A 23,916-nucleotide genomic window follows, 5' to 3' on the forward strand; every position below is an offset into this window, starting at 1 on the left:
CCAACCTGGGTTTGATCCACAACACTCCATCTGGTCCCCTGTGCCCCACTGGGAGTGATCCCTGAGACTGAGGAGAAAGCCCGAAGCACCCACCAGGTGTGGCCCCAAAACCAAACCAGACACAACAGTGAACCTTGAGATTCCAAGGGGAAACCGTGGCACAAGACTTGCGGCCAATTACTAGGATGGGACAGGGGTGAGGGGTGTGCAAGAAGGAAGCGAAATCCAACGGGGTCCAAGATTGGGAAAAGGTTCAGAAACTGATAAACCACTTGTTTGGGGCCTTCCAAGCTGAAGGTCCTGTGGGTCTCAATGGGCTAGAAAGGACCACATGCCAGGACGTGCTACTGGGCAGTGCTGAAGGGGGGGTGCCATTTAGCTAAGCCAAGAGTGAGGTTCCTTCTCTGTCCTCAGACCTCCTTCTAGCGAGTGTGTGTACATACAGGGACAATTGAGCTGAAGCCTGGAAACTCGTGTTAGCATGTTAGCTGTGTCCATGAAACTGGGGCAGCCTCAGACCCGAAGCTGATGGGGACATCTCTTATCATGAGGTACGAGGCAGGCATGGAGGCCCTCGGTTCTCTCTCTGCACCATGGCCCAGAGTTCTCAGCCAGTTGTTTCCCACGTGCCCACCTGGTCTCCAAGATCTGCTTCCCTTTGTCCTAGAACCTTTCAGAGCAGCCTACTCCAGACCCCTCTCACCTGATATTTTCTTCCCAAGCTTTCCTGGCTGGGACAAGAAGGGTTCCGGGCCCCCACGGACTGGGTTACAGGCATCATCCCTCTACCTTTTCGGCTGCTGAAGGGCAGCGATGTTCCTTTAACAGCCTCAGAACAGCATGCTGGGAAGTTGTGCCGCAGCCGGCAGCCTGTGCAGTTCCTCTCACAGGGAAGGGCGGAGAACTGCGTGCCTTTGGCCAGGGAAAATACCCAGATCCAAATTTGTGGGAGAAAACCCTTTGTTTTAAAAACCAAGCCCCAGCGTGCATACCTATGTGACAGGCAGCCCAAGCTTGGCTGGGGGCGGGGGCGGGGGGGGGTGCTCAATAGGATGATAGAACAGCTATTCTCTCCTGCTCCACGTGCACCCCCATCTGTTCGAGATTTCCTTTCCAACTCCAGCTTGGCTGGCAGGCATGTCCCTAAGAAACTGCAGGCCAAAACAGGGAGGGAGAACTAACTCCCTCCTCCACACATCCTGACTTGCTGCCAATCGCCAGAAAAAGAGGGCAACATTTGGGCACTTACCAGAAGACAAGGATGTGCCTTTTCATTTGTCTTTTTATTTTACATTTAAAAAGTGGTTATTGCTCTAACTGGATCAGAGGTAAAGGATCTCTCCGCTAAGGAGCGTGGCCTTGCAGCCCCATTCAGCAGGGATGGAAGTCACAAGACGATGCATGGAGCCTCATGCTCTCCCATGAGGAAGCCCTTCGTCGGCTGACGTCTGCCGACTCCCATCTCTCCTCCCTCCCGGTGCCGCCACCCCCAGGCAAAGCAGAGTGGTAGCCAACCCAGCCGGGAGTTCTTGCAGACAGGAAGGAAGGGTCACTGGGTGATGGCTTGCAGCTCTCTGGCTTGGGGGCCAATTCGCTTATATCATCCAGTTTGGCATATTCACTGAGCACCTACTATGTGCCACCTGGGGCCAGGCGCAGTGCTCCCACACACCCAGCCTCAGCCACCATGGAAGATGCAGAAGTCCAGCTCTTCCCACGCAGGCGCTTGGCAGCCGGCGCTGCCAGTCCCCGGGAAGAGTCCGCCTTCCCTTTGCAAGCACCATTTTTTTTTTCAGACCAGAAAGGCGCCGCAGAGTGAGAGACCAGTCACCTCACCCTCAGTTCCGGGGTGGACATGAGGAACCCGGGGTGCTCAGAGAACCTTGGATGAATGGCAAGATATAGAGCCCCCAGAGGCCAGGGCTGTCCTGACTGTGGTGAATGGCTCAGGTCTACCTTCCAGCAACTTCCATTCCAGGACAGGTGAGTAAGCAGCCCCCAGGATGTGCCACGTGGGCATATCTTTTCAGTTGTCCAAACCAACATTGTTCCACTGCCAAGGGACTCCTCAGAAAGAATCGGGGCCAGTCAGCTACCGTCCGAGTCTCTTTTCTATTCTGTCTTCCTTTGACCCAGGCTAACAAATCTTACAGTCAAAATAAGAACCAAAGAAGACAGAGGATGCAGACAATTCGGCGAGTGCCTCTTGTCTTCTAAGGTGAAGCCCTTCATTTTGTTTTCCAAAAGAGACAAGACAGACGACATCTAGTATACTTAATAATGTTGCACATCACACCACACTCAAGTCCTTGAGGGCTGGACCCAGAAAAGGTCTGACGGTGGCCCTACAGCTTCCCTGATGCTGCTTAGCCTAAAAGACTGTGAGGCCAGGCGGGCACCAGCCAGCTCCCAGGAGCTTTGTGCGTTTTTTCTCAAAGAGGAAGCCGGTCCAGGAGAGGCAGAAGATTGTGTGTCATGCAGCTTTGCCTCTTCCCGAACGGGGCCGGTCAAGTCTGGGGGTTTTGTGGCTTGTTCTTTTCTTTCTTTCTTTCTTTCTTTCTTTCTTTCTTTCTTTCTTTTTTTGCAGAATTTGGGTTTATAGTTCAGCTCCTTCACCAGGACATGAGGGGGTGAGAGAGAGAGCACTGCAGAGAGCGGAGCCTCCCCCCCACACCTCCTCCCTCTCCCTGTGCCCGTGGACCTGCGGACCAGCCGAGAAGACAAATGAAATCCTTCTCCCTGCAGACAGGCAGTCACGCTTCGATGCTGTTCGCTGTGGGCTTGTTTGGAAACTGGGAGGCAAAAAAGGAGAGAAGCAGCCAGGGCTAACTGAGTAGATAAGACTTCTTGCAAGCTGGATGGAAACAGGGAGAGGACGCAGGAGAAAGAGAGCCGCAGGGCTGCAGCCTCAAGGCCCGGCTCTCGGCCCGTAGCCCTGCCCGGCCTGCCTGGCTGCGGCCTTCTCCAGCCCAGCTTCCGCCTCACTCGCTGCAGGGCCCGGGCCCACCCTGAGCCCCCCATCTGCCCCCAGAACAGCCATCCCACTGGCTGTTCTTGCCTCCCGCCTCTGGGCGCAGCCTCAGTCACTGACGCTGCGGAGCTGGAGATGGGGTTTCTGAAGAGACTTCGGGAAAACACGCCGGAAGAGAGAAGCCGAGAGAGGACAGTAAGCCAGAGGGTGTAAGGAGATGGAGGGGGAGAAGATGCTTGTTGGCTAATCCTCAGAACCAGGAGATCCTCCCGCTTTCTCTACTGTCTGTCTTCGAGCTGCCCAGAGCCAGCCCTGCCCCGGGGCTCATATCTGTTTCACGGAGGGAAGCACAAAGCGGTGAAGCGCCTGCCTGAGCCGGGGCAGACGGACGCCCTGACCCCTCCTCTCGCAACCTGGCACCAACCCAGACTTTTGCTCCCGCTCCCACCGCCCTCTATGAATGCCCAGCGACCCCTGGCACGCAGCCAAAGGAGAGGTTCCAAAAGCAAACTGCAACGTCCCGAGTCCCCGACGGCACCAAGCTGAGGCAGTGCCCAGCTGCAGCCAGGCCAGGCCCCGAGCCAAGCCTTCTGCCAAGCAGGGGTGCCTGTGAGTGCACAGGCGGGACGCAGCCCACCCTGGCCCAGGGGTGGCCCTCACCTTACTGCGGAGAAGACCCCCGCCTTGGTGCTCCGGGGTACTAGTTTCAGACGCGCTCTTGGTTTTTTCCTTGTTGTTATTGGGCTCGTTGTCCTTGATAATGTCATACTGACGGCAGAAGAGTGCAATGACACCTGGGGCCGGGGGCGAGGGACAGCGGTCGGAGGCCGGACACCCAGGCCCAGGCCCTGCAAATACTTGCAGAACCCCTGAAGGGGTGAGCCCCCGCTGCTCCCCTTTAACTGCTGTAACAGCCCCCTTCTGCCCCGTCCCAGACCCTTCACTGCCACTGAGTGATCTTTGCACAACCGGCCTCTGGGGGCCCCCTCTCCTCCCTCACACCTCTGAGGGATCCCCCAAAGTACAGCAGCCTCTGCACACACACCTGGCCTCTGACACTGGCACGGTCTGGTATGTCTCAGTGGGCTCACACCCTCCCGGGGGTGGCCACTGTCGCCCCCAGGCTGTGAGTCAGGGGCGTGTTTCAGCTGCCCTAACTTCCTCAAGGTCACTCAGCAGTGGCTTGGAGGTGAACTCGGGACCTGCCCTTTGCTCGGTGTTTATTGTCAGCAAAGTGATAATACACGGACATCCTATTTTTGGAAAGTCCGTTTCCAGAAGGCAGCCAACTCTAATTCCTGCCATGTCTCCCCCTTTCCCACCTCTATCTGTCTGGTATTCGGGGTGTGTTTCCTAAGCTCTCTGCTCTCAGCTATTATCTGTTGACTTGTCACCAGGGTAGATAAGGCCCAAACACTCCCCAGCTTGCATCCCCATCAGAATAATAAAATTACATCACATTGTGGGTTAATTTACTCCGCTTATGGTTATGTAAACGCCGTCTTTGCCAGTCTAATAGCGCAAACCTCCCCTCTCATCCAATCCTTTTTCCCCCTACCTGCTCATTGCTGTAAGTCCCCGTTTCTCTACCTGCCGAAGGACACAGTCCCCCCCACCACCCCACCCCCCGGTTCTGCCTGGCCCCTCCCGCCGTTCCAACACACAACTTCTATTTGAGGTCACAAGCTCCCTGAGCCAGACTGAGCTTCATTTGTTTCTCGAATGTGCCCAGAAAACCCCTTCCTGGGGCCGGGGGGTGAGGGGAGAGAAGGAGGGTCTCCAGGGTGAACTTCTATTCACCCTTCAAAGCTCAGCTGGCCAGGCCCTTTCCTGTCCTTGTTGTGGTTCCTGCTCTTGGACCTGGCTTGGGGTGCCTCTCCTCTGCTCCCACACACGGGACTCTCGGAACAGTCATCACACTGAATTATCGTTATGCTCGGCCTGGCGCCGGCGACGCCGAGTTCCCTGGAAGCACGGGGCTCTTTGTCATTGCTGGAGCACTGCACCCTGGAAAGGGGCGGCCATCCAGTGAACAGTGACTGGACTGAGGGCCAAGACAATACTTGGAGAGGGAGAGATACGCAAGGCCCTTCCCCCCCGTCCCCACCTTCCCCATTTGATCCCTGAGTCTATATCTAGTCCCTGAGCCCCTCCAGAAGTGATCCCTGAGTAGCCCCTGAGCACTGTGGTGTGTGGCCCCAACTCTCCTACCCCCCACAAAACTTGAAATTTTTTTTCATATCCTCAGGGAGCTCACAGAAAACAAAGACCTGAGCCTAGTTAACCAAGAGACACACTGAGGGGCAGACGGAGGTGCTGAGGGGCAGCAAGCAGGAGGGACATCTCATGGAAGGGACCCCAGAGCCTCGAACAACAAAGTCCACTGAGGCACTGAGGACCAAAAATGGAGGAGCAGCCACTGGCCCAGCCCTGTGGAGGAAGAGGGGCCGCGGGGGCAGCCAGTCTGGGAGCCACCACCGTCCCTGAAGGAGGCAAGGGCAGGTACCCGCCACCCGTCCCCATCCCAGTGCAAGGCAGTGCTCGACCCACTCCATTCTCCTGTGAGGAGTGGATGAACAGAGGGGCCACCCTCCCCTCCCGGTCAGCTCCTTGCTCTTGGCTTCTGTGAGAGAAGGGGTCTCGCCAGGACCCTCTTTTTCCCCCCGCCCCCGGCGGTTAGTGGTGGCTGGGCTGAGTGGGGACTCACCAGCCCACATGAACAGGACCACGACGATGATGAGCACCTCGCCCGTCCGCAGCTGCTGGTTTCGCCCCATCTCCTTCATGGTCACCTCATCTGGGGAGAGATGGACAAAGCTGGGGCCCTCTCCCCCTCCCCAGCTCCCCTAAGACAGCCAGTCCCACTTCCTCCGGGCCTTGCACATTCACCACGGTGACGGCACGGCAGAGGCAGGCTGGGGCTTAGCACAGACCCAGTCCCGGGCTTGCTCGTGGACACTGCTTGGCAGGAAGGAGGGGACGGGGGTGCCCAGACGCAGCTGCCCGTGCTACCCTCGCCTGCCTTTGTGATTGGGCGTCTTCTCCGCCTCGCGGGGCGTCTTGAACAGCACCGGCTCGCTGGCGGGGCTCTGGCCCTGGATGGAGATGGCCTGCACGTGCACGATGTACTCCGTGTCCTCCTCCAGGTCCCACAGGGCACACGAGCGCGTCGTGGTGTTCACCTCCTGGATGAAGCGCAGCATCCGCACGTCCTTCTTCTGCGGAAGAGACACTTAGGCACCATCGGGGTGCGGCCACCCCATCTATGCCCGGAGGTTTCCTCTCCATCTCTCCAGAGGAAACAGAGGTTCCGAGAGGACGGAAAGTTCCCCCACGCTAGACATATACACGTGGCGCCAGGCCCTACACTTGGGTTCAAATGAAAACCACCCCCTGGGCCCGAGAGTTAGGACAGCACGGAAGGCTCCTGCCTTGCACACAGCGACCCCGGGTTCGATTCCTGGTCGCTGGAGCATTGCCAGGAGTGATCCCTGAGCACAGAGCCAGGAGTAAGCCGTGTGCACAACTGGGTGGACCTTCTATCAAAAAAGAAAAAAAAAAAAAGCAAAACCCAGGGGCCACTTCAAGGCCTCCCCACACGGCCTGACTGGTCCCCGCCCGGGGCCCCCAGTGGAATCATCTGCACCGCTTTCTGCTCAGTCTCCTGCTCCCACTCCCGTTCTCCCGCACCCCCACTTCCCTGGGGCCCCTGAGGGTACCTGCTGAGAGATGGCAAATCCGATGACAACCTCATCCTCTAGGACATCCCAGCTCACCACTGCAGAGTTGGCCTTGAGGTGCCTGACGGTGACATTCACTGGGGCCGAGGGGTTGTCTGAGGGGCAGGGGGCACCTGGGCCTGAGCACCCCTTGACCGGAGGCCCAGGCCCAGCATTTCCTCCTTGGGACCCAGGGGAAGGCCATGGGTGGGGAGAGAGACGGGCCTTAGCTCCTGATCGGAGCAGCCAGGTGGGGAAGGCCCCAGTCCCTCCCGGTGACCTGGCTAGACACAGTGTCCCCCACTCCCCATGCCCGCCCCAGGCTCAGTGTTGAGGTGCAGTAAGAAGACGGACAGGTCTAAGGGAGAACATTCGGGGCTGCAGCAGCAGCAGCAGCAGGTGAGTCTCAGGGAGAGCGGCTAAAGGACTCCTAACCCAGTGCTCTTTCTAGCACATAGCATGATGAGCAGGAGAAAGAGCCAGAGGTGGAGCAAGGCCAAGGAGGGTGAACTTGCGAGGGGAGCTAGGCTTAGGAGTGGCGCCTTGGGGACTGCGGTGACCTGGGCAGAAAGGAGCCTGGGGGAGGGTCTGCAGGTACCCCTCTGTACCCTGGCCAGGCGGAAGGGGTGGGGGCAGGGGCACTGGGTCCAGAAGAGACCAGAAGCAGAGACAGCAGGGAGGCGGACCCTTCCAAGAAAAGGGCAGTGGGGTCACCCGGCTTCTGTGACTCCCAGGGGAAGTGGCTGGGACGGGAAGGCCCGCCAGAGAGCCGCGGTCGTGGTCCTCAGTCCAAAGGGTGGCCACGAGAGAGCAGAGAGGGACAGAGACAGGTGGCCGCAGACGGCGGGAGGAAGGGAGGGAGGGCGAGGGAGGGAAGCTGGGCCAGGAAGATGGATGGAGGGAGAGGCAGCGGGAGGCCAGGCCAGGACCCGCATCAGAGGCCCGGGCACACTCACTGCACCAGTCTGGGCCGGGCCCTCACCCGGGCCCCGGGGTGTCGGCCCCACCTCCTCACACCCTCCAGCACCCGGGAGCCGGCCTGCGGGCGGTGGGGACAGCGGGGAGGCCAAGGAGGGGGCCGTGTCCTCGGCTGCTCCCGGTCAGAGGAGCGCGCTAGGGGCTCGGGAAGCCTAGGCCGGGGTTCGGGGGCCTGGAGGAGGCACTGGGGGGTCCCCGGCCCCCAGCAGCCGGGGCAGGGGAGGGCCGGGGTGCTGGAGGTCAGGAGGGCGGGGGAGGCCGGGGGCGAGGTCAGGGGCGCAGAGAGCCGGCGGGGAGGCTCCGGGGAAGGGACCCGCGGGCTCGGGGGCTGGGCGGGGGGAGCCCGGCGCGCCCGCCCCTCCCGCCGGGGCCCCCTTACCCGCCTGCACCAGCGCGAGGCAGACGCAGCCCAGCCACAGGCGCAGCGCGGCGCGGGGCGGCCCGCGGGCCATGGCGGCGGCGGCGGCGGCGGCGGCCGGGCCCGGGGCGGCGCAGGGGGACGCGGCGGCGGCGCTCGGCGGCCGCTGGCGCTCGCGCTCCGGCCCGCGGCCCCGCCGCCCCGCGCCGCCCCGCGCCGCCTGCATGTCGGCTCCGCGGACAGCGACTCCCGCGCGGCGGCGGCGGCGGCGGCGGCGGCGGCGGCGGCCGCGTCCACGTCGGGCGCCCGGGAGGCGGGGCGCCCCCGCTGCGGGGAGAGCGCGGGGGCGGGTGAGGGGTGCGGGGGCCCCGCGCGCCCCGCCCCTGCCCTGCCCAGCCCTGCCCTGCCCTGCCCTGTCCTGCCCTGTCCGGCCCTGCCGGCCGCCCGCCGGGCCCTGGCCCCGCAGCGGGGCCCCGTGCCCGGACCCCGACCTAGCCGCAGGCGGGGGTCGGGAGTGCGGGTGAGCGCGGGGCAGGTGCAGGGGTGCAGACCGGAGGTGCCGGGGTCACATCCCTCACTAGCACGGGCGTCACCCGGCTGGCCTGGCCACACGTGTGTCACCCTCGGGAGCCGGCCCATGAGCGCCCGCCGGGCACAGGGAGCGCGGGGCTCTTGGGGCTCTTGGGGCTCATGGGACCCCAGAACCCGGCCGAGTGAACCCGCGCCCCCGGAATCCCCGAGAGCCTAGAATTTGCGGGTGCCAGCTCCTCCCCCGCCAGAGAACAATCTGGAACAATCTCTTCCCAAGAGCAGGGGAGAGGGGAGGGGCGCGCTCCCCACCCCACCCCACCCTCCCCCATCCTCCCCCAGCCCTAGGCCCTAAGTGCGGTAAATGCGCTCCGGACTCAGAGGGGGAGGGGGCGGGGTCCCGGGGACTTGGCTGCCAACCTGGCTCCGGAGAGGAGTTTCGAGAACCTTCCCTCACTACGACACTCCAGTGCCATCCACCGCCTGACTTTCCACCCAGCCCACCCTTTCCTGATTCTGGGGTGGCAGAGAAAGCCACCCTCTTCCTTATGAGAGGACCCCCGGAGTCCCTGCAGTGAGGCACAGCGGGGACCCCTCTCTCGGAGGGAGCCCCCCTGGCCCCACTCTGAAGTCCCCAGGTGAAGGTGTTTCTTGGGATGCTCAAGGCATCTTCAGACTCTGGACCAACCCTTTTCTGGAAAGGGGACACCTGACAGTTGTCCCACAAAACGTCTTCAGGATCCCCCTCCGGCTGCCCAGGACACAGTACCTGGACTGGGACAGGGACTGAGGCTGATCCTGCCTCCCGTGGCCTGAGCATTACCTGGAGGCCCCCAAGCTGGGCCTATTGTGGCCCTAGAGACGCCAAATTCCAAGAGGGTGGCCCTGGTGGTCCCCAAGCACCAAGAGCAGGAACAGCCCGGCAGCTTCGGCCTGCCAGAGCATGTCTGGGTGTGGCCCCTGCCCCCTGAGCACCGCTGAAGAGGCTCCTCCCCGCCCCCCCCAAAGAAATCTTCATCCCCCATTTCAGACACACACTGAGGTTCAGGTGTGAACAGCCGGGCGCCACTGAGTCACAGTGAGTCAGCAACAGAGGCCACGTCCCACCAGGATCGGTGCACTGCCCCCCAACTTCCACCTGGCCACTGGTGCAGGCAGGCGTGGACTGGCTGGGGGCTCGGCTGGGCATCAGAATCTAACAGGCGGGCGGGTCGGTCCCTCAGCACCCCACACCTGCCCCGCCGTGTCCTCTCCGGGCCACATACCTGTCCGGGTGAACCCGGGACCCCCACCTGCGTAGCCTGGAGCCAGGCGCGCCCTGTGTCCTCTCCCCCGTCCGTCTCTGCTCTGCTCTTTCTTCTCCTCCCAGCAGCTGCTACCCCACCCCGCCACGCCCTACCAGCTGCGGCGTGGCCCCGAGGGAGCCCCCTCTCCCCTCCTCCCCCACCCCCACCCCCACCACCAGGCAGGAAAAGAAGACACGGGGCCTGCAGAAGCAACTGGCCTCATTGCAGGAGCGGGCAGGAAGGAGAGGGGTCAGCTAGGGGGTCACAGAGCCCCTGAGGGTCGCTGCGGGGGCAGAAAGGGAAGCTGGGAGGGGGTCGCGCTGGGGTCCGGTCCCTCGCGGGGGAAAGGGGCGCCTGAGCGCCACCTGCTGGCCTCCACGCGTATAGCCCCAGGCAGATATCGGGACCAGGACTTGAGTCTGGGCGCTGGAACAGGATGGGGGAGGCTGCGGGGGGGGGGGGGGGGGTCGTTAGGGTGGGCAGAGGGCGCGGGTGGCGGGAGCACCGCGAGTGTTGTGGTTTTGAGCGTGCGGTCTTCTGGGTCTGGTGAAGCTGGTTCTTGGCTGCTCAAAGCTGGGAAGAGTCCTTTCAGGAGCCAGACGACGACGACGAGGGAGAATTGGGCTGGGAGGGGAGGAACTGTGTGTGGGGGGTGGGGGTGGGGGTTGGGAGCACCCGGGTTGATCTTCAGTGCAGGCTGCCGGGACTGCTGCTTTTGTGCGTCACTTGCATGCTGTCCTCGCTTAGTGCGGGGCCAAGAGCAGTGGCATGCAGCTTTGTTGCGTCATCTCCCAACATACGTTAATTGAGCACCCAGGCAGTGCTAGGCTTTGAACGCCACTTTAGGAATGCAGCTGGCAGACAAGAAGGAGCGGGCAGAGGGTTGAGGGCTGGACCCCTTCCTCCCTGCTGCTTTTTTTTTCTCTTTGGAAGACTCCACTAGTGTCTCAGGGTGCTGGCTGGCCACTTCCACACTGGCACCTAGTGGGTCATGAGCATCTGGGTCTTCCTGAGTGTCCAGGGCTGACCAGGGCCCCCGCACCTAACTCAGGCTGTAAGCACACAAGCCAGAGTCCTGATAACTACTCCCCCCCCACACACACACACACGCTGAGTGCTAGGGACTGTAGCTCACGTCTCACACATGAAAGACCCATGTGCTACCTCCAAGCTGCGGGCAAGCATTTAGAGTGAGGACGGTCCTCTTCACAGTCAGACATGATCATAGTCCTAGCCATAGGCCATGTAGTGACACACAGATCACAGGAAGAATCAGGAGAAGGGTAGGAGATCTCTATGGAGATAAAATAATCAAGCACCTACCAATAATTGGTGGGGTGTGGGGTGGGGAGGGTGTGGACCACTGCTGTGCTCAGGGGTTACTCCTGGCTCTGCACTCAGGAATCACTCCTAGTGTGCCCAGGGGACTATATGGGACACCAGGGATTGAACCCAGGTCAGTTACATGCAAGGTGAGTGCCCTGCCTGCTGTTTTATCACTCTGGCTCCAGAACTGACTCTTGTCCATGTTATGTTATTTTGAGTCTTAGACTGACAAATGGCTGCTTTTTTTTTCTGGTGCCAGGGATCAAGCCCAGGTTCTGACACATGTGAGGGGCTACACATGGGCTTCCCCAGTGTACCACATCCCAACCAGTAAATTGACGTATCAGTAAATTCTATTATTCCAAATGAGAAGGTTGGGATGTGCAGAGGTCTGGTGACTTACTCTGGGTCACACAGCTGGAGATCCTGGGTTCATGTTCAGGGCCTAATATAGACCTCCTGCACCCTGCTTTAACCTCCAGAGACTGCACCACAGGATAAGAATCCAGAGCTCTGCGCTAGGTGGAGGACCCAAGTCTCCCTTCCTGCGGGGTCAGAGAGGCTTTCAGGTTGAATGGCAATTGACCAAGCCCAGAACCAAGCTGATCCAGAAGGGATGACCTATTCAACATCATCTATGTGTTCACAAATCACATACATGCACGAAATGTCTTGAATCTTCATGATCCTGAGACATTAAGTTGGTCGTACCCATTTTACAGATAAGGAAATTGACGTTAAACCAGAGAAAGTGGGCTGGAGAGATAGTAGAGCAGGTAAGGGGTAAGGTACTTGCCTTGCATATGGCCAACCTGGGTTTGATCCCCAGCACCACAGATGCCCCTCTGACCACCACCAGGAGTGATTCTCGAGCACAAGTCAGGAGTAATCCCTGAGCACTGCCAGGTGTGACCCCAAAACCTAAAAACAGTGAAAGAGGGAGAGAGGGGGAGAGAGAGAGACAGAGACAGAAACAGAGACAGAGACAGAGAGTTACTTGCATGGAAGAAATGGAAGAAAGTGACAGATGGAAGTCTGAGTTGTCTGTTCCCCCATCCTCCATCACGGACATGATGAGGCCAGCCCAGCTTGATGTTCCCTGAAACCCTGGACCAGATGAGCTTGAGCTAGGTTTGGGTGCTGAGACCAGGTGACCAAGTCGCTGTGACCTGGTCCCAGGACAGGGCGATGACTCAAACCTGGAGCGCTTGCTTAGCATGCAGGAGCCCAGGTTCGAGGCCGGCCCCACCTGGTCTTGGAGTCCCTCCAGGAGTGCCCCACTCTCTTACAGAATGGCTGAATGTAGATTGGCCTCAGTCCTTGAGGATCTCCAGTGGTAGAGCGGGAGAGAGAATCCAGAGCTAGGATTCCCTAACCACGCAGAGAGAGAACTCCCTCTGCCCGGGAGGGATGAGGAGCAACAGTGGCCAAGAGAGGGGCCACAGCAAAGGCACAGCGGGTGAGACACTTTGACCCGGGCTGACCCAGGTTCAATCCCCAGCATGCCATACAGTCCCCACACTCACCAGGAATAATCCCTGAATGCAGAGCCAGGAGTAAATCCTGAGGGCCCCCAACATCCCTCCCCAGAAAACAAAATAAAACAGCAGCTAGGAGAGAGTATTAACTTGGAAGGAAAGCCAGGAGGGCTTCTGAGAGGAGGTGAAACCTATATTAAGGTGGGAATTAGTCAAAAATGGGATAAGGAGCAGAAGAGAACAGGACCTTTGGCCCAAGAGAACACTGTGAACGGGGAAGAAAAAGATGGGATGGCAGAGGAGGGTGGCAGGAAGGGTTGCAAGTTGCTCTGTGATCCTACAGTTCAGGAAAAGAGAACTGGATTTTATTTGGGAGGGGAGTGGATTGGGCCACACCCACCAGTGCTCAGGAGCTTCTCCTTGATCAGGGGTTGCTCCTGGAGGTATTCAGGGGACCATATCTGGATCCAAGGATCGAACCAGGGTTGGCCACGTGCAAGGCAAGTGTCCCTGTACTGTCTCTCCGGCCCTAGGATTGGATTTGAAGACTCTTCCATGCTTGTCGGAGACATCCAAGCAGGGAAGGGCAATGTTTATTTGACACAATCTTTCTGAGCCCACCAGTGCCAGGAGCTATGGTGAGTTCCAGAGACACTGCTTTAAACAAGGTGGCAATGTCCTTGGCCCCAGGAAGCTCAGTTGTACCAGCAATACCCAAGTAATAAGTCTGTGAAAGACTAACCAAAATCTCTTCAGAGTCACAAAGAAAAATTGGAGTAAAGTTGTAAGGATGGTCAACCAACTAATACTGGGTCATAGAGTCCAAGGGACTGACATTTAAACTGAGAGCCAAAAAGAGAAAGGAGGCAGGCATAACACAGCTCACACACTTCAAAGAAGAGTGCCATGGGCACGGAATCAGCAGGTGCAAAGGTCCTGGGGCAGGAGTAAACTGGGTCGGTCTGTTTAGGAAAGTTAAAAAACCTAGTGTTCAAGCATCATCAGGGCTTACTCTGGTGGTTTGCCACCTGGTCCAATAACTCCTGGGAGTGGCCTTGAGCCCCCAAGCACCACTGGGAGCACTCCCCTGCCCCACTCTGCAAAAAAAAAAAAAAAGGTGGTTGATTAGGGTTTGTGAGTCAAAAAGAACAAAGAGTGGGGAGAATGTGATAACAGTACGTGGGGAAGGTGGCACACACAGGCCAGAGAAGAATTGGTTAAGTGATTCCACTTGAGTGGGAACTCCAGAGAGGTGCTAGTGCTCTGCTCTGGGAGGGGCCTCCCTTCCCCTGCCCCCCTCCGCAGGCTCGGGACTCTTCCACCTCCAGTTCTTTCCCCGCAGAAGCAAGATCATGGTCTGTGTGCAGCTGGACACACGGCTGCAATCTCCTAGCCAGAAGGGATGGTTCTTGGGCCGGAAGGGACAGTTCTCATCCCAGGCCAGGACAAGGGACAGGAGGAAAGTGGATGGAGGGTTGGGATACACTTTGTCTGGGTCTGATGGTTGTCATATGGTGAGTGTGGAGAGACCAGAGGGAAAGGGGCTGGGATTGGCCCTCCAGAGGCGGGTTTCTGAGCCAGACCCCCTGGCTGAGAGACCTGGGCCCATTACTCCACCTCTCTGAGCCTTCTCTTGAACTGGAAAAGGATAATAAAATCCACACAAAAGAGTGGTGGAAGGGATGGTGGTGGGTGAAAGGGAAGGAAGGGAGAGAGGAAGGGAGGAACGGAGGAAGCAAGGATGCATAAAGGCCTCCTCTTAACCATTTTTTGGGGGGTAGCCACATCAAGCAGTGCTCAGGACTTGCTCCTGGCCCTGTGCTCAGGATCGCTGGCAGGACTGTGTGAGAGGTCAGGGATTGAACTGTGGCCGGCCACAAGGAAGGCACAAGCTGCAGCCCCCTGAGCTATCTCTCTGGTCTTCTCTTTGGGTGAAGAAAATCTCAAGTCTCCCTCTGTTTAGAGACTCAAATGACTGAGCTCCTCTCTGACAGAACAGAGAGGTCTGGGATCTTGCCTGACATCACACAGCCAGTTAGTGGCAACACCCTGCCCTTGTCTGCTCCAAGCCCTGGGCCCAGCTTTCACTTTAGAGTTTCTCAGTGTCAGACCACAGATGCTCTGAGGCCAGAGGGAACCATCTTGCCTTCCACGCTGCCAAGCCAGGTTTGATCCCTGGCATTGTACATGGCCCCCTGAGCCTGCCAGGAGTGATTTCTGAATGCAGAATCAGGAGTAAGTCCTGAGCACCACCAAGTGTGGTCCAAAAACCAACAAATAAACAAAACTCTGGAGAAAAAAAAAAACACCAAAATGCCTCAATCCCCCAAGAGCAGTGCGTCAGGGGCTTAGGTTAGCCCAGGTCATGGGTTGCTATGGCAGGAAGAGGCATCTCCGCCCCTCCAGGGCCTGGAAGGCTTAGTCCTCAGGCTCAGACTCAGCTCAGCCTGGACCAGGTTGGGAGCCTCAAGTGCCCAGAGGCCTGAGGTCAGAGGGTCACTCCCCCTCGCCCAACTCCTCCAAGGACTCCCTCATCCTGAGGCCGTGGCTCTGGGCATGGCCAGCAGAGGGCAGCTGCTTGGTCAGAGTTGTGGTGGCGTCTCCAGGGCCGGAGCTGCGCTGGGCACTGCCCTGCCTCCTGCTTCTCCCTCCTGCCAAGCCCAGCAAGCTCCTGGGGTCCTCACAGGCACATCCAGAACATCACTGGGCTGCTCTGAGCCTCAGTTTCCCCATCACAGCGTCTGCCTCTCCAGGTTCTGGGAGGAGGCAAGGAGGCTCACACACACAGATGCTATTTTTATTAGCCGTGGTGACACTTGTATTTTATCTTAAAGTGGCTGACATAAAGGGCAGGCAGCCAATCAGTGGTCGCTATGACGACAGTAAGAAGGACCATGATGCAGGGCACAGTCACAGTCCAGCCTGAATCTCCTCGCCAAGGAGCATCCGGCGCCTGCTGGCCTGGGATGCCACCAGTGACCAGGAGTTCCCTCCCTCCCGGCAGCTAGCAGAGAGTGGCCCCTGTGGGTGGCTGGCCTAGCCTCCGGCTCAGGCCCCCTTGTTTCCCCAGGGCCTGCGGGGTCAGGAGCCAGGCCCCTGCAGTCGGGTTCCTGCTGTGCTGGAGGAAGGTGAGCCCCAGGGACAGGCCAAGGACTCTCATTCCTGCAATTCCAACTTCCTTTTCTGCTGCCTGGGAAGAAGGTAGAGGAAGGGGATCCTCCGCTGGGCTCAGGGCCTCCTCTCAAGAGTGGCTGAGACCTGGGGGCTAGAGCAATAATACAGTGAGTAGGGTGTTTGCCTTGCATGTGGCCAACCTGGGTTCAATTTTCAGCATCCCATATGGTCCCCTGAGCACCGTCAGGACTAATTCCTGAGTGCGGAGCCAGGAGTAATTCCTGAGCCTCTCCAGGTGTGGTCCAAATATAAAATTTAAAAAATGGCTGGAACCTGAGCTATTATACGTAGGGTGAGGAAGGTACTAACTATACTAACTAGCCTTGCATGTAGCAGACCCAGTTTTAATCCCCAATTCTGAGCCCTGCTGTGAGTTATTCCTGAGCCCAGAGCCAGGAGTAAGCCCTGAGCACTGTGGGTGGTCCCCACCAAAAGAAAAAAAAAGAAGAAAAGAAAAGGATAGGAAAGAATGAAGGAAGGGCTGCAGCAGAGAGATGATGTAGAAAACTCAAGGACGGGAGGCGCTGTGCCTGCCAGAGGCTTGGTTCCAACCCCAGCACCATCTGGTCCCCTAAGGACAGAGCACTGTGGGGAGAAACTCCTGAACACAGAGCGTGGAGGAGGGCCCTGGGACTGACTGAGGCCAAGGAGAGAATGGGGCCCCCAGAGCTGCAAGCCCAGGAACCTCAGTGTACTCTAGCTGACTGCCTCAACACCCCCCCAAGCTGCCCTCCCGCCCCAACAAATTTGCTGGGCCTCAGGGGTCTGGTAGAGAGGGCAGAAGCCAAACAGCCCTGGCCTCAAATTCAGGCTTTCTGCGTGCCTCGGGCAAGTTCTCTGCCTCTCTGAGCTGGCCTCCCTTCTCTCGGCCTCCCTGCTGGGACTTGAGTTAGTGAGGCAGTAGCTGCATCCAGAGATGCTTTTTTTTCCCCTTTTTTTCTTTTTGGGTCACACCCGGCGATGCACAGGGGTTATTCCTGGCTGATGCACTCAGGAATTACTCCTGGCAGTGCTCAGGGGACCATACGGGATGCCGGGAATCGAACCCGGGTCAGCCGCGTACAAGGCAAAAGCCCTACCTGCTGTGCTATTGCTCCATATCCCCCTCCCCCCCCAGAGATGCTTTTGATGTGAAAGGGAAAGATGGAACGGTAAGGACTTGGAGACAGAGAGGCAGGGAACATTTGGACGTGGAAGCCCCCTCATTTCCCCCAGGCTTTCCTTGTCCCCACCCCACCCCAGAGGGCCACGGGCGCGGGAAGAGAGAACTGCAGCAGGCTGAATGATGTCTGGGCTCACAGCTGGGTGAGCAGGCGCGTGGGGTGTGTGCCTGCGTGTGCAAGAGTGTGCGTGCATGTTCACTGGGGCAGGGAATGTATGCCATGTGCAGACATGGGGTGAGTGTGCTGCACTTGCGTGCGTGAATCCGAGAATACCCATCGCAGAATTCACGGGCACATGCATCCTTGCAGGTGCTGCGTGCATTCCTGCAGCGATTAAGGAGGCTCCTCTGTTCACCGTTGCCATGGAAACACAGAGGCAATCCCCAGCCTCAGGAAGAGCTGACCCTGTCTTCCCAGCGAGGGAGGTAGATCAGAGGCATGAGGCCCGAGGGACATGGCCACGTCGGCCTCTGGGACTGGGTTCTGGGGCTCTGGGTTTCTCTGAATCCACTGGGAAGCCCCCACTTCTGCAAGACATCCTGGCCCAGGAGGGGTTTTGGGTAACAACGTTGGGTGCCACCGGGGATGGCTATAACCCATGCAGACTCAGACTGGGAACTTCAGCTCTTGATCCTTCACCTCTGTCTCCTCTGAGAAATCTGCCGGTGGCAGGTGCCAGCAGAGCCTGAAGCCAGAAAATCACCTTTCATCCCTCTGAGGGTTCCTGTCTCCAGGGGACTGAGTTTCCCCAGGTGGCAGCCCTGTGAGCAGCAGAGTTTCCACAGAGAGCTGAGGTTCCAGGATGATGCAGGGGCCAGCGCTGTGCCCCACTCTGCTGGGCCAGCCCCCATGTCCTGGGCCCCCCACAAGGATTCTCGTAGAGGGCCTGGGACATTGGCCACTTTTCAAGGTGGAGAGAAGTAGCCTGGAAGGGGTCACCCAGAGCTGGGGCTCATCCTTCATCCTGGCGATCCTTGGGCAGAGCTGAGCTGTCAAAGCCTCTGGGCGGCAGAATCCAGGTTAGGAACAATTCTTATTTGTTCTTTTGTTTTTTTAGGCCACACGCAGTGGTACTCAGTGCTCACTCCTGGCTCTGTGCTCAAGGATCATTCCTGTCTGTACTCAGGGGACCATGGGGTGCTGGGAATTGAACCTGGCTTGGGAAGTGTCAGGGACGTGCCCTACCCACTATACTATGGCTCCAGGCCCCAAGGAAGGATTTTCTTTTAAAAAATATTTCTCAGGATTGAGGCTGGATCAATAGCACAGCAGGTAGGGAGTTTGCCTTGCACGTGGCCGACCTGGGTTTGATTCCCAGCATCCCATATGGTCCACTGAGCACTGCCAGGGGTAATTCCTGGGTGCAGAGCCAAGAGTAACCCCTGTGCATCACCGGGTGTGACCCCAAAAGAAAAAAAAATCAGAAAAATAGTTTTCAGGAGTGAAAAGAGCTCAGTGGGCCAGAGTGTGTATGGTTTGGTGCCCAGGTTTTATCCCGAGTACCACGTAGGGTTTCCTGAGCACCACCAGGAGACACCCCCAAGCACCGAGAGTAGCTCCTGAGCACAGCTGCGTGTGGCCCGAAAACAAGCAAACAAAATTTCAATTTATTTGTTAAAACAAATTCTTAGACTTCTTTACAAATGGCTCTGAGAATATTCTGCATTCTGCATCACAATTTTCCATTTCTCTCTGTCAGTGTATTAAACTTCAATGAAAGCACGGATGGACACAATTCAACTTTTTACTTCTCTTTTGGATTTTGGCCATACCCAGCGATGCTCTAGGCCGTCCCCTAGCCCTGTCCTTAAGGGGTTGCTCCCAGCAGTGTTCTCAGCACCTTTGTTGCCTGGAATCACACCCAGACCTCCAGCAAGTCCACTGGGCCTCAGCCCCCTGACTGATCTCTCCAACTCCAAGCCAACCTTGTTTGTTTGTCTTTACTTTTGCTTCTTTGGACCATACCCAGTAGTCCTCAGGGCTTCCTCCTGCTTCTGTGCTCAGGAATCACTCCTGAAGGGTCTTGGCGGGGGCATATACAGTGGTATCAAGGATACAAGACAAGTCGGGGCCAGAGCAATAGCACAGAGGTTAGGGCTGTTGCCTTGCATATAGCCAACCCAGGTTTGATCCCCAGCACCCCATGTGGGGTGCCAGAAGCCCTGCCAAGAGTGATCCCTGAGCAAAGAGCCAGTAGGAAGCCCTTACCACTGCCAGATGTGACCGAAGCACTAACCCCACCCCGCAAAATAAATAATTAACCCCCACAAAATACAAGTGCTTAATTCTATGCACGTTTTTTTCTCTGCTCCCTTCCCCCTGCCCCTCAAGAGCTTCTTTTGGCAGGGCTCACACCCAACATGTGGTGTTGGGTGTGACATAGGACCTGGGATGAAACTCAGGAGATCCTCTGTGGTGACATAGGACCTGGGATGAAACTCAGGAGATCACACATGCTAGGCGTGTGCTCTATTGCCTGAACTATCTGCCTGACCTCAATTCCTGACTCTTAAAATTTGGACCCAGGTCTCCAGTGCCCTCTGAGCAGGCTGTAATGCACCCAGGCAGATCGCAGGCAATGCTATACATGAACGAACACTAGGCAATGCCCATTGTACCAAGAACCACCTCTCCATTTGCTGGGAACCTGGGAACAATTTTCAAATGGTCAACCAAACAAACCTCCAACAAGAAAGAATGGAAGGGGAGACCCAAGTGCTTCTCTAGAAGGGATGAGTGCAAGTAAGCCGTGGTGGCCCTGGTGGCCCTGCCTGCCTGCAGCTATTTCCATCAGCAGAAGGAGAAGGATGATGGGGCTAGGTGAGGGTCCTGACCTGACTTCCTGCATCACCTCAATCCACCGCCCACCGCCTCTCCCACTCTCTTAAGACCCAAGGAGAGGGGCTGGAGAGATAGCACAGCAGGTAGGGCATTTGCCTTGCACACAGCCAACCCGGGTTCGATTCCCAGCATCCCATATGGTCCCCTGAGCACTGCCAGGAGTAACTCCTGAGGGCAGAGCCAGGAGTAACCCCTGTGCATCACCGGGTATTACCCAAAAAGTAAAAAAAAAAAAACCCAAGGAGAGTCGAGGGGGGCCAGGGAAGCCCTGCTTCTTAATTTTGAGTCCCTTCATGTGGTGTGGGGCGACTCCAGACATTTGTTGGGGAGGGGCTGGGCCATTGGGAGTTTTCAGAGGAAAGGAAGGAGGCGGGAGGCCCTGGATGGTTATTATGCAGGGAGGAAGGGGACTGATGTCCGGAACACGGCAGGAGAGGGTAAGAGGACCCGACTGGACAATCAGGCGGAGGGGCGGCTGGGGTGTGGGGGGGCCTCTGGGCAAGCTGACCAGGGAGGAAGCAGGTGTGTGATGAGGAGGAAGAGATGAGAATGGAGGTGGGGGGGGTGAAGGTGGGTCGGGGCCCCTGGAAGTCAGTTCCTGAAGCAGCCACAGGGTGGGCTTTGTGGAGAAGCCTCAGAGGGGCGTGCTTGGCCGACTTGGTTAAGCTGAGGCCTGTTCTCAGAGTCTGTCCGCTGAAAGTCTGCAGGTTCGTGCTGAGGGCCCAGGAAAGATGAGCCCCTTTCTCTCTTCTTCGGGGTGTCTGATTCTGGGTTGCACAGAGAGAACAGCTGTCTTCACCAGGCGGGCTTTGGTGCTCTTCTCTGGGGACCCTGCCGATGTGGGGCCAGATCTTCCACCCCAACTTCCGCTCAGCAGGTAGAGGGGCAGGCCCCAACCAGCAGAAGTGCTGGTGCCTCCAGACCACGCATTCCCTCCCGAGCCCACAGCATCAGGCCCTCGGTACTCCTCATTTACAGGTCTCCTCTCACTTACCCCCCACTCTGGCCCTTGCAAAAGGCCATTTCCACGGCACAGATCAGGAAGTGAAGCTCCCAGGGGCAAAGACCCTTGTGACCTCCTTCTGAGGTGGGCAATGGGGAGGGAGGACAGCGGGGCTGGGGAAGGACCACAGAACAGCTGTGTGATCAGGGTGGGTGGCAGAGGGACCCCCAACCTCACCGCAAGTCTTTCCCCTCCTTCCCAGGACCAGCCTAGCACCGCCAGCCACCCCCTGTTCTGTTCCTCAGGGCCCAGCTCCTTTGGGAACAGCCACCCCCCTCCCCCTCCCGGGCTGTGCTCCTGGCAGCTGTGCCACCCTGGGCTCTGGTCCGGGGGTGGTCCCCGGCGTTGAGGGGGGCTGGGCAGAAGCTGGGATCAGTGGGGCGAAGGTGTGAGCCATCCACAGGCCCCCAGATCCCCACCTTCAGAGCCACGGTACTCCGGGCTCAGGTGGACCAGGTTCTTTGGGAAGGGGTGGCTTGAGGCTTTAATCACTTTATCAATGTTTGTTTGTGTAATTCTGCTCTGAGATGCTTTTCCTTCCATCTGTCCCCACCATCTGCTCCCATCAGGATTTTCCAAACCATTTGGGACCAAAGAAGGGAGGTGGGGCCGGGCCTCTGAGGGGGATGGGGAGGGACTACCTCCACCCACCTCCCCCTGAGGCTTCCAGGGAGAGGCCTGGGCTCGTGAGTCACAGAGACCTGCCTTCAAATACCATCTCAGGCACCTTCGTGCTGTGTCATGTCAGGCAGGTGACCTAGCTTCTCAGAGCCTCAGTCTCCTCATCTGTGAAATGGTCACGCCAGTGATGCTGCAGGACTTGGGCAGTACCTGGCGACACTGTAAGGTGATGTGTGCATACAGCAGGTGCCCAAATGATACCCCAGGAGCTAGTCTATTCCTCTGATGAGCTCTCAGCTTGCTCCCCGATGCCGGGAACACGCCTTTCCCTGGGACTTGTGCCCGCACCCCTTTTGAGAGACCCTGCCCTCTGCTGGCTTTCTCTCTCCATCCCTCTTCCCCTCTACACTCCGTCTCTCCTCCCTCCCCCACCGCTTGTCTCAGTCTCATGTGCTGGGGGCTGACTCTCACTAGTGAGCCCCCTCCCCACCCCATCCTGAGTAGGCCTTCATTAAAACAAATTAGAGAGGGCTTTCCGTCGCTGGACCTCCCGGTGCTCGGCCTGGGGAAGCCAGGTCACAGGCTTGCCCTGGGTGCACTTGGCAGGGCCCTCGGAATGGGCTTTTCCCTTCAGAAAGGGGAGAGACAGCCAAGGTCCTAGAAAATTGCAGGGCCGTCCCCTGACGGCAACCCAGGGCCTTAGAGCAGGAGGTCTTGGACCTCAGGCCTTGATGTGAAGTTTGGGGAGCCCCTTACCCTTTGGTTCCTGGGGGGCTACTGTGCTGCTTGGGTTCCAGGGAGGAGAGAAGCGGCTGAGCCATGGGATGGTGTGAGGGTGGGGGGGAGGGGTGGAGTGAATTAAGTTTCACCCTACTCAAGCAGAGAGCAGGAAAGTGAAAGGGGGGGGGTGTTGGGTGAGGAGGAGACAGGGTCCTGCCTTCAGAGCTCCTTTCTCTAGGGAGAGAGGATGCATCTAGTCAGGGGGTCCTGTGAGCAGAGGGAGCTGGGGGAAGAGAGTGGGAGCAGTGCAGTGTGTGTGTGGTGGGGGTGTGTGTGTGCTGAGACTGGACACAGTGGGCAGGAGGCTCCAGAAGAGTGGAGGGTGCCAGCATCAGGCAGGCAGAGGAAGAAAACAGGGGCGAGCTGGGGTGGGGCGGCAGGGCTGGCCCCTCTTCTACCCCAAGCACACGGTGCTCCCTGGGAGCGGGAGGAAGTGAGGTGGGGGGAGGACGGGTGGCAGGGTGGTGTTGAGCGAAGCAGCAAGTCTCTCCCTGCCCCCAGGTCCTCCTGCAGGAGGCAGCTGGGAACCACCCACACATGTCTGGCGTCTCTCACCAGACAGGGGGTCCCAACGCCAGAGCCAAGGCACACAGAGAAACTGGTGTTCTGAAGGGCCCAGCTGCCCCCCACCCCACAGCCCCACTCCCCAGGAGCAGGGAGTAATGCCAGCCTTTAGTCACCTGGGGCTCAGACTGGGAAACTGGGGGCAGGGGGGGGTTATCTCAGAGGGTTCCCCCCTTACCCCCGAGCTGGAAGGAGCTATCCAGGCAGAAAGCAAACGTTATGGGCTCACCTTCCAAGCCAAAGCAGGCCCTGTCTGGTGCCGGGTTTATCTCTGCAGGGCCTGGCTCCCGCCCGTGCCCCTGGCCTCCAAGTGGGCTCCGGGCAGAAAGCTTGCAAGCTTGCTCTTCCCCTCTGCTCAAAGTCCCCTACTGGCTCCCCTGGAATAGAACCTGCAGTCCTGGGGCGCTGCCCTTCCCTCAAAACTCCCCAGCTTTGTTCCCGAGTGGAGGTGCAGGGGCCCGGGGGGGGGGGTGGCTGGAGCCACCTTGGATGCTTGGATGCCCCCCCTCCAGCGCTATGCCCAGTTGGGACAGGCACGATGGGCACAGACGAGGTTCCCAGCTTAGAAAGGCTGACTCTGAACGCTGAATCCTCCTCGCCCGCGGCCTTCATAGCTCAAAGGTGGGTGAAGGAGACAAGAGAGATAGTACAGGGGGTAAGGCGCTTGCCTTGCACATGTTGGACCTACGTTTGATCCCTAGCACCCCATATGTTCCCCTGAGTCTCACCAGGAGTGATCCAAAGCACAGAGCCAGGAGTTATTCCTGAGCATAGTGGGTGTGGCCCAGACCCACCCCCCAAAAAGGGAGGAGGCGGAGTGCCTGCTATTCATGCAGAAGACCGAGGTCCCACCTCCAATACGACATGTTCCCTCCAGCACAGGCCAGAGCACTGCTTCTGGCGCGCCCCCGCCACCCCCAATTCTAAAACCTACAGTCCTTGGCATGGCCCCAAGCATTGCCACCGTGCGTCTCCATTCATGGATCCCGATTTTCTCTGTTCTAGAAATGACTTGTATCTTCCGCCACCTCCAACTCCCATGACCCACTGCTGTAAGAGAGCAATGAACGGATGAGGGCACAGGGTTCAAGTTCACGCCTCCACTCACGAGCTGCGAGAGAGCCGG

General features: G+C 58.5%; 1 protein-coding gene across 1 annotated transcript; it reads right to left on the reverse strand.

The window, feature by feature from the left end:
* Nucleotides 1–2,975: 2,975 nt before the first annotated feature.
* Nucleotides 2,976–9,861, reverse strand: FNDC5 (fibronectin type III domain containing 5). Its single transcript, XM_056123479.1, has 7 exons — nt 9,820–9,861; nt 8,048–8,353; nt 6,691–6,806; nt 5,994–6,189; nt 5,679–5,768; nt 3,632–3,765; nt 2,976–3,301 (listed from the first exon to the last, which is right to left on the reverse strand). Exons 2-7 carry the CDS (start codon nt 8,250–8,252, stop codon nt 3,296–3,298), a joined length of 747 nt encoding a protein of 248 aa, XP_055979454.1. The 5' UTR covers nt 8,253–8,353; nt 9,820–9,861; the 3' UTR covers nt 2,976–3,295.
* Nucleotides 9,862–23,916: the final 14,055 nt, after the last annotated feature.

Source organism: Sorex fumeus, unplaced genomic scaffold, assembly GCF_029834395.1.
Source record: "Sorex fumeus unplaced genomic scaffold, SorFum_2.1 ptg000047l, whole genome shotgun sequence".
In the NCBI taxonomy this organism is placed as follows: Eukaryota; Metazoa; Chordata; class Mammalia; order Eulipotyphla; family Soricidae; genus Sorex; species Sorex fumeus.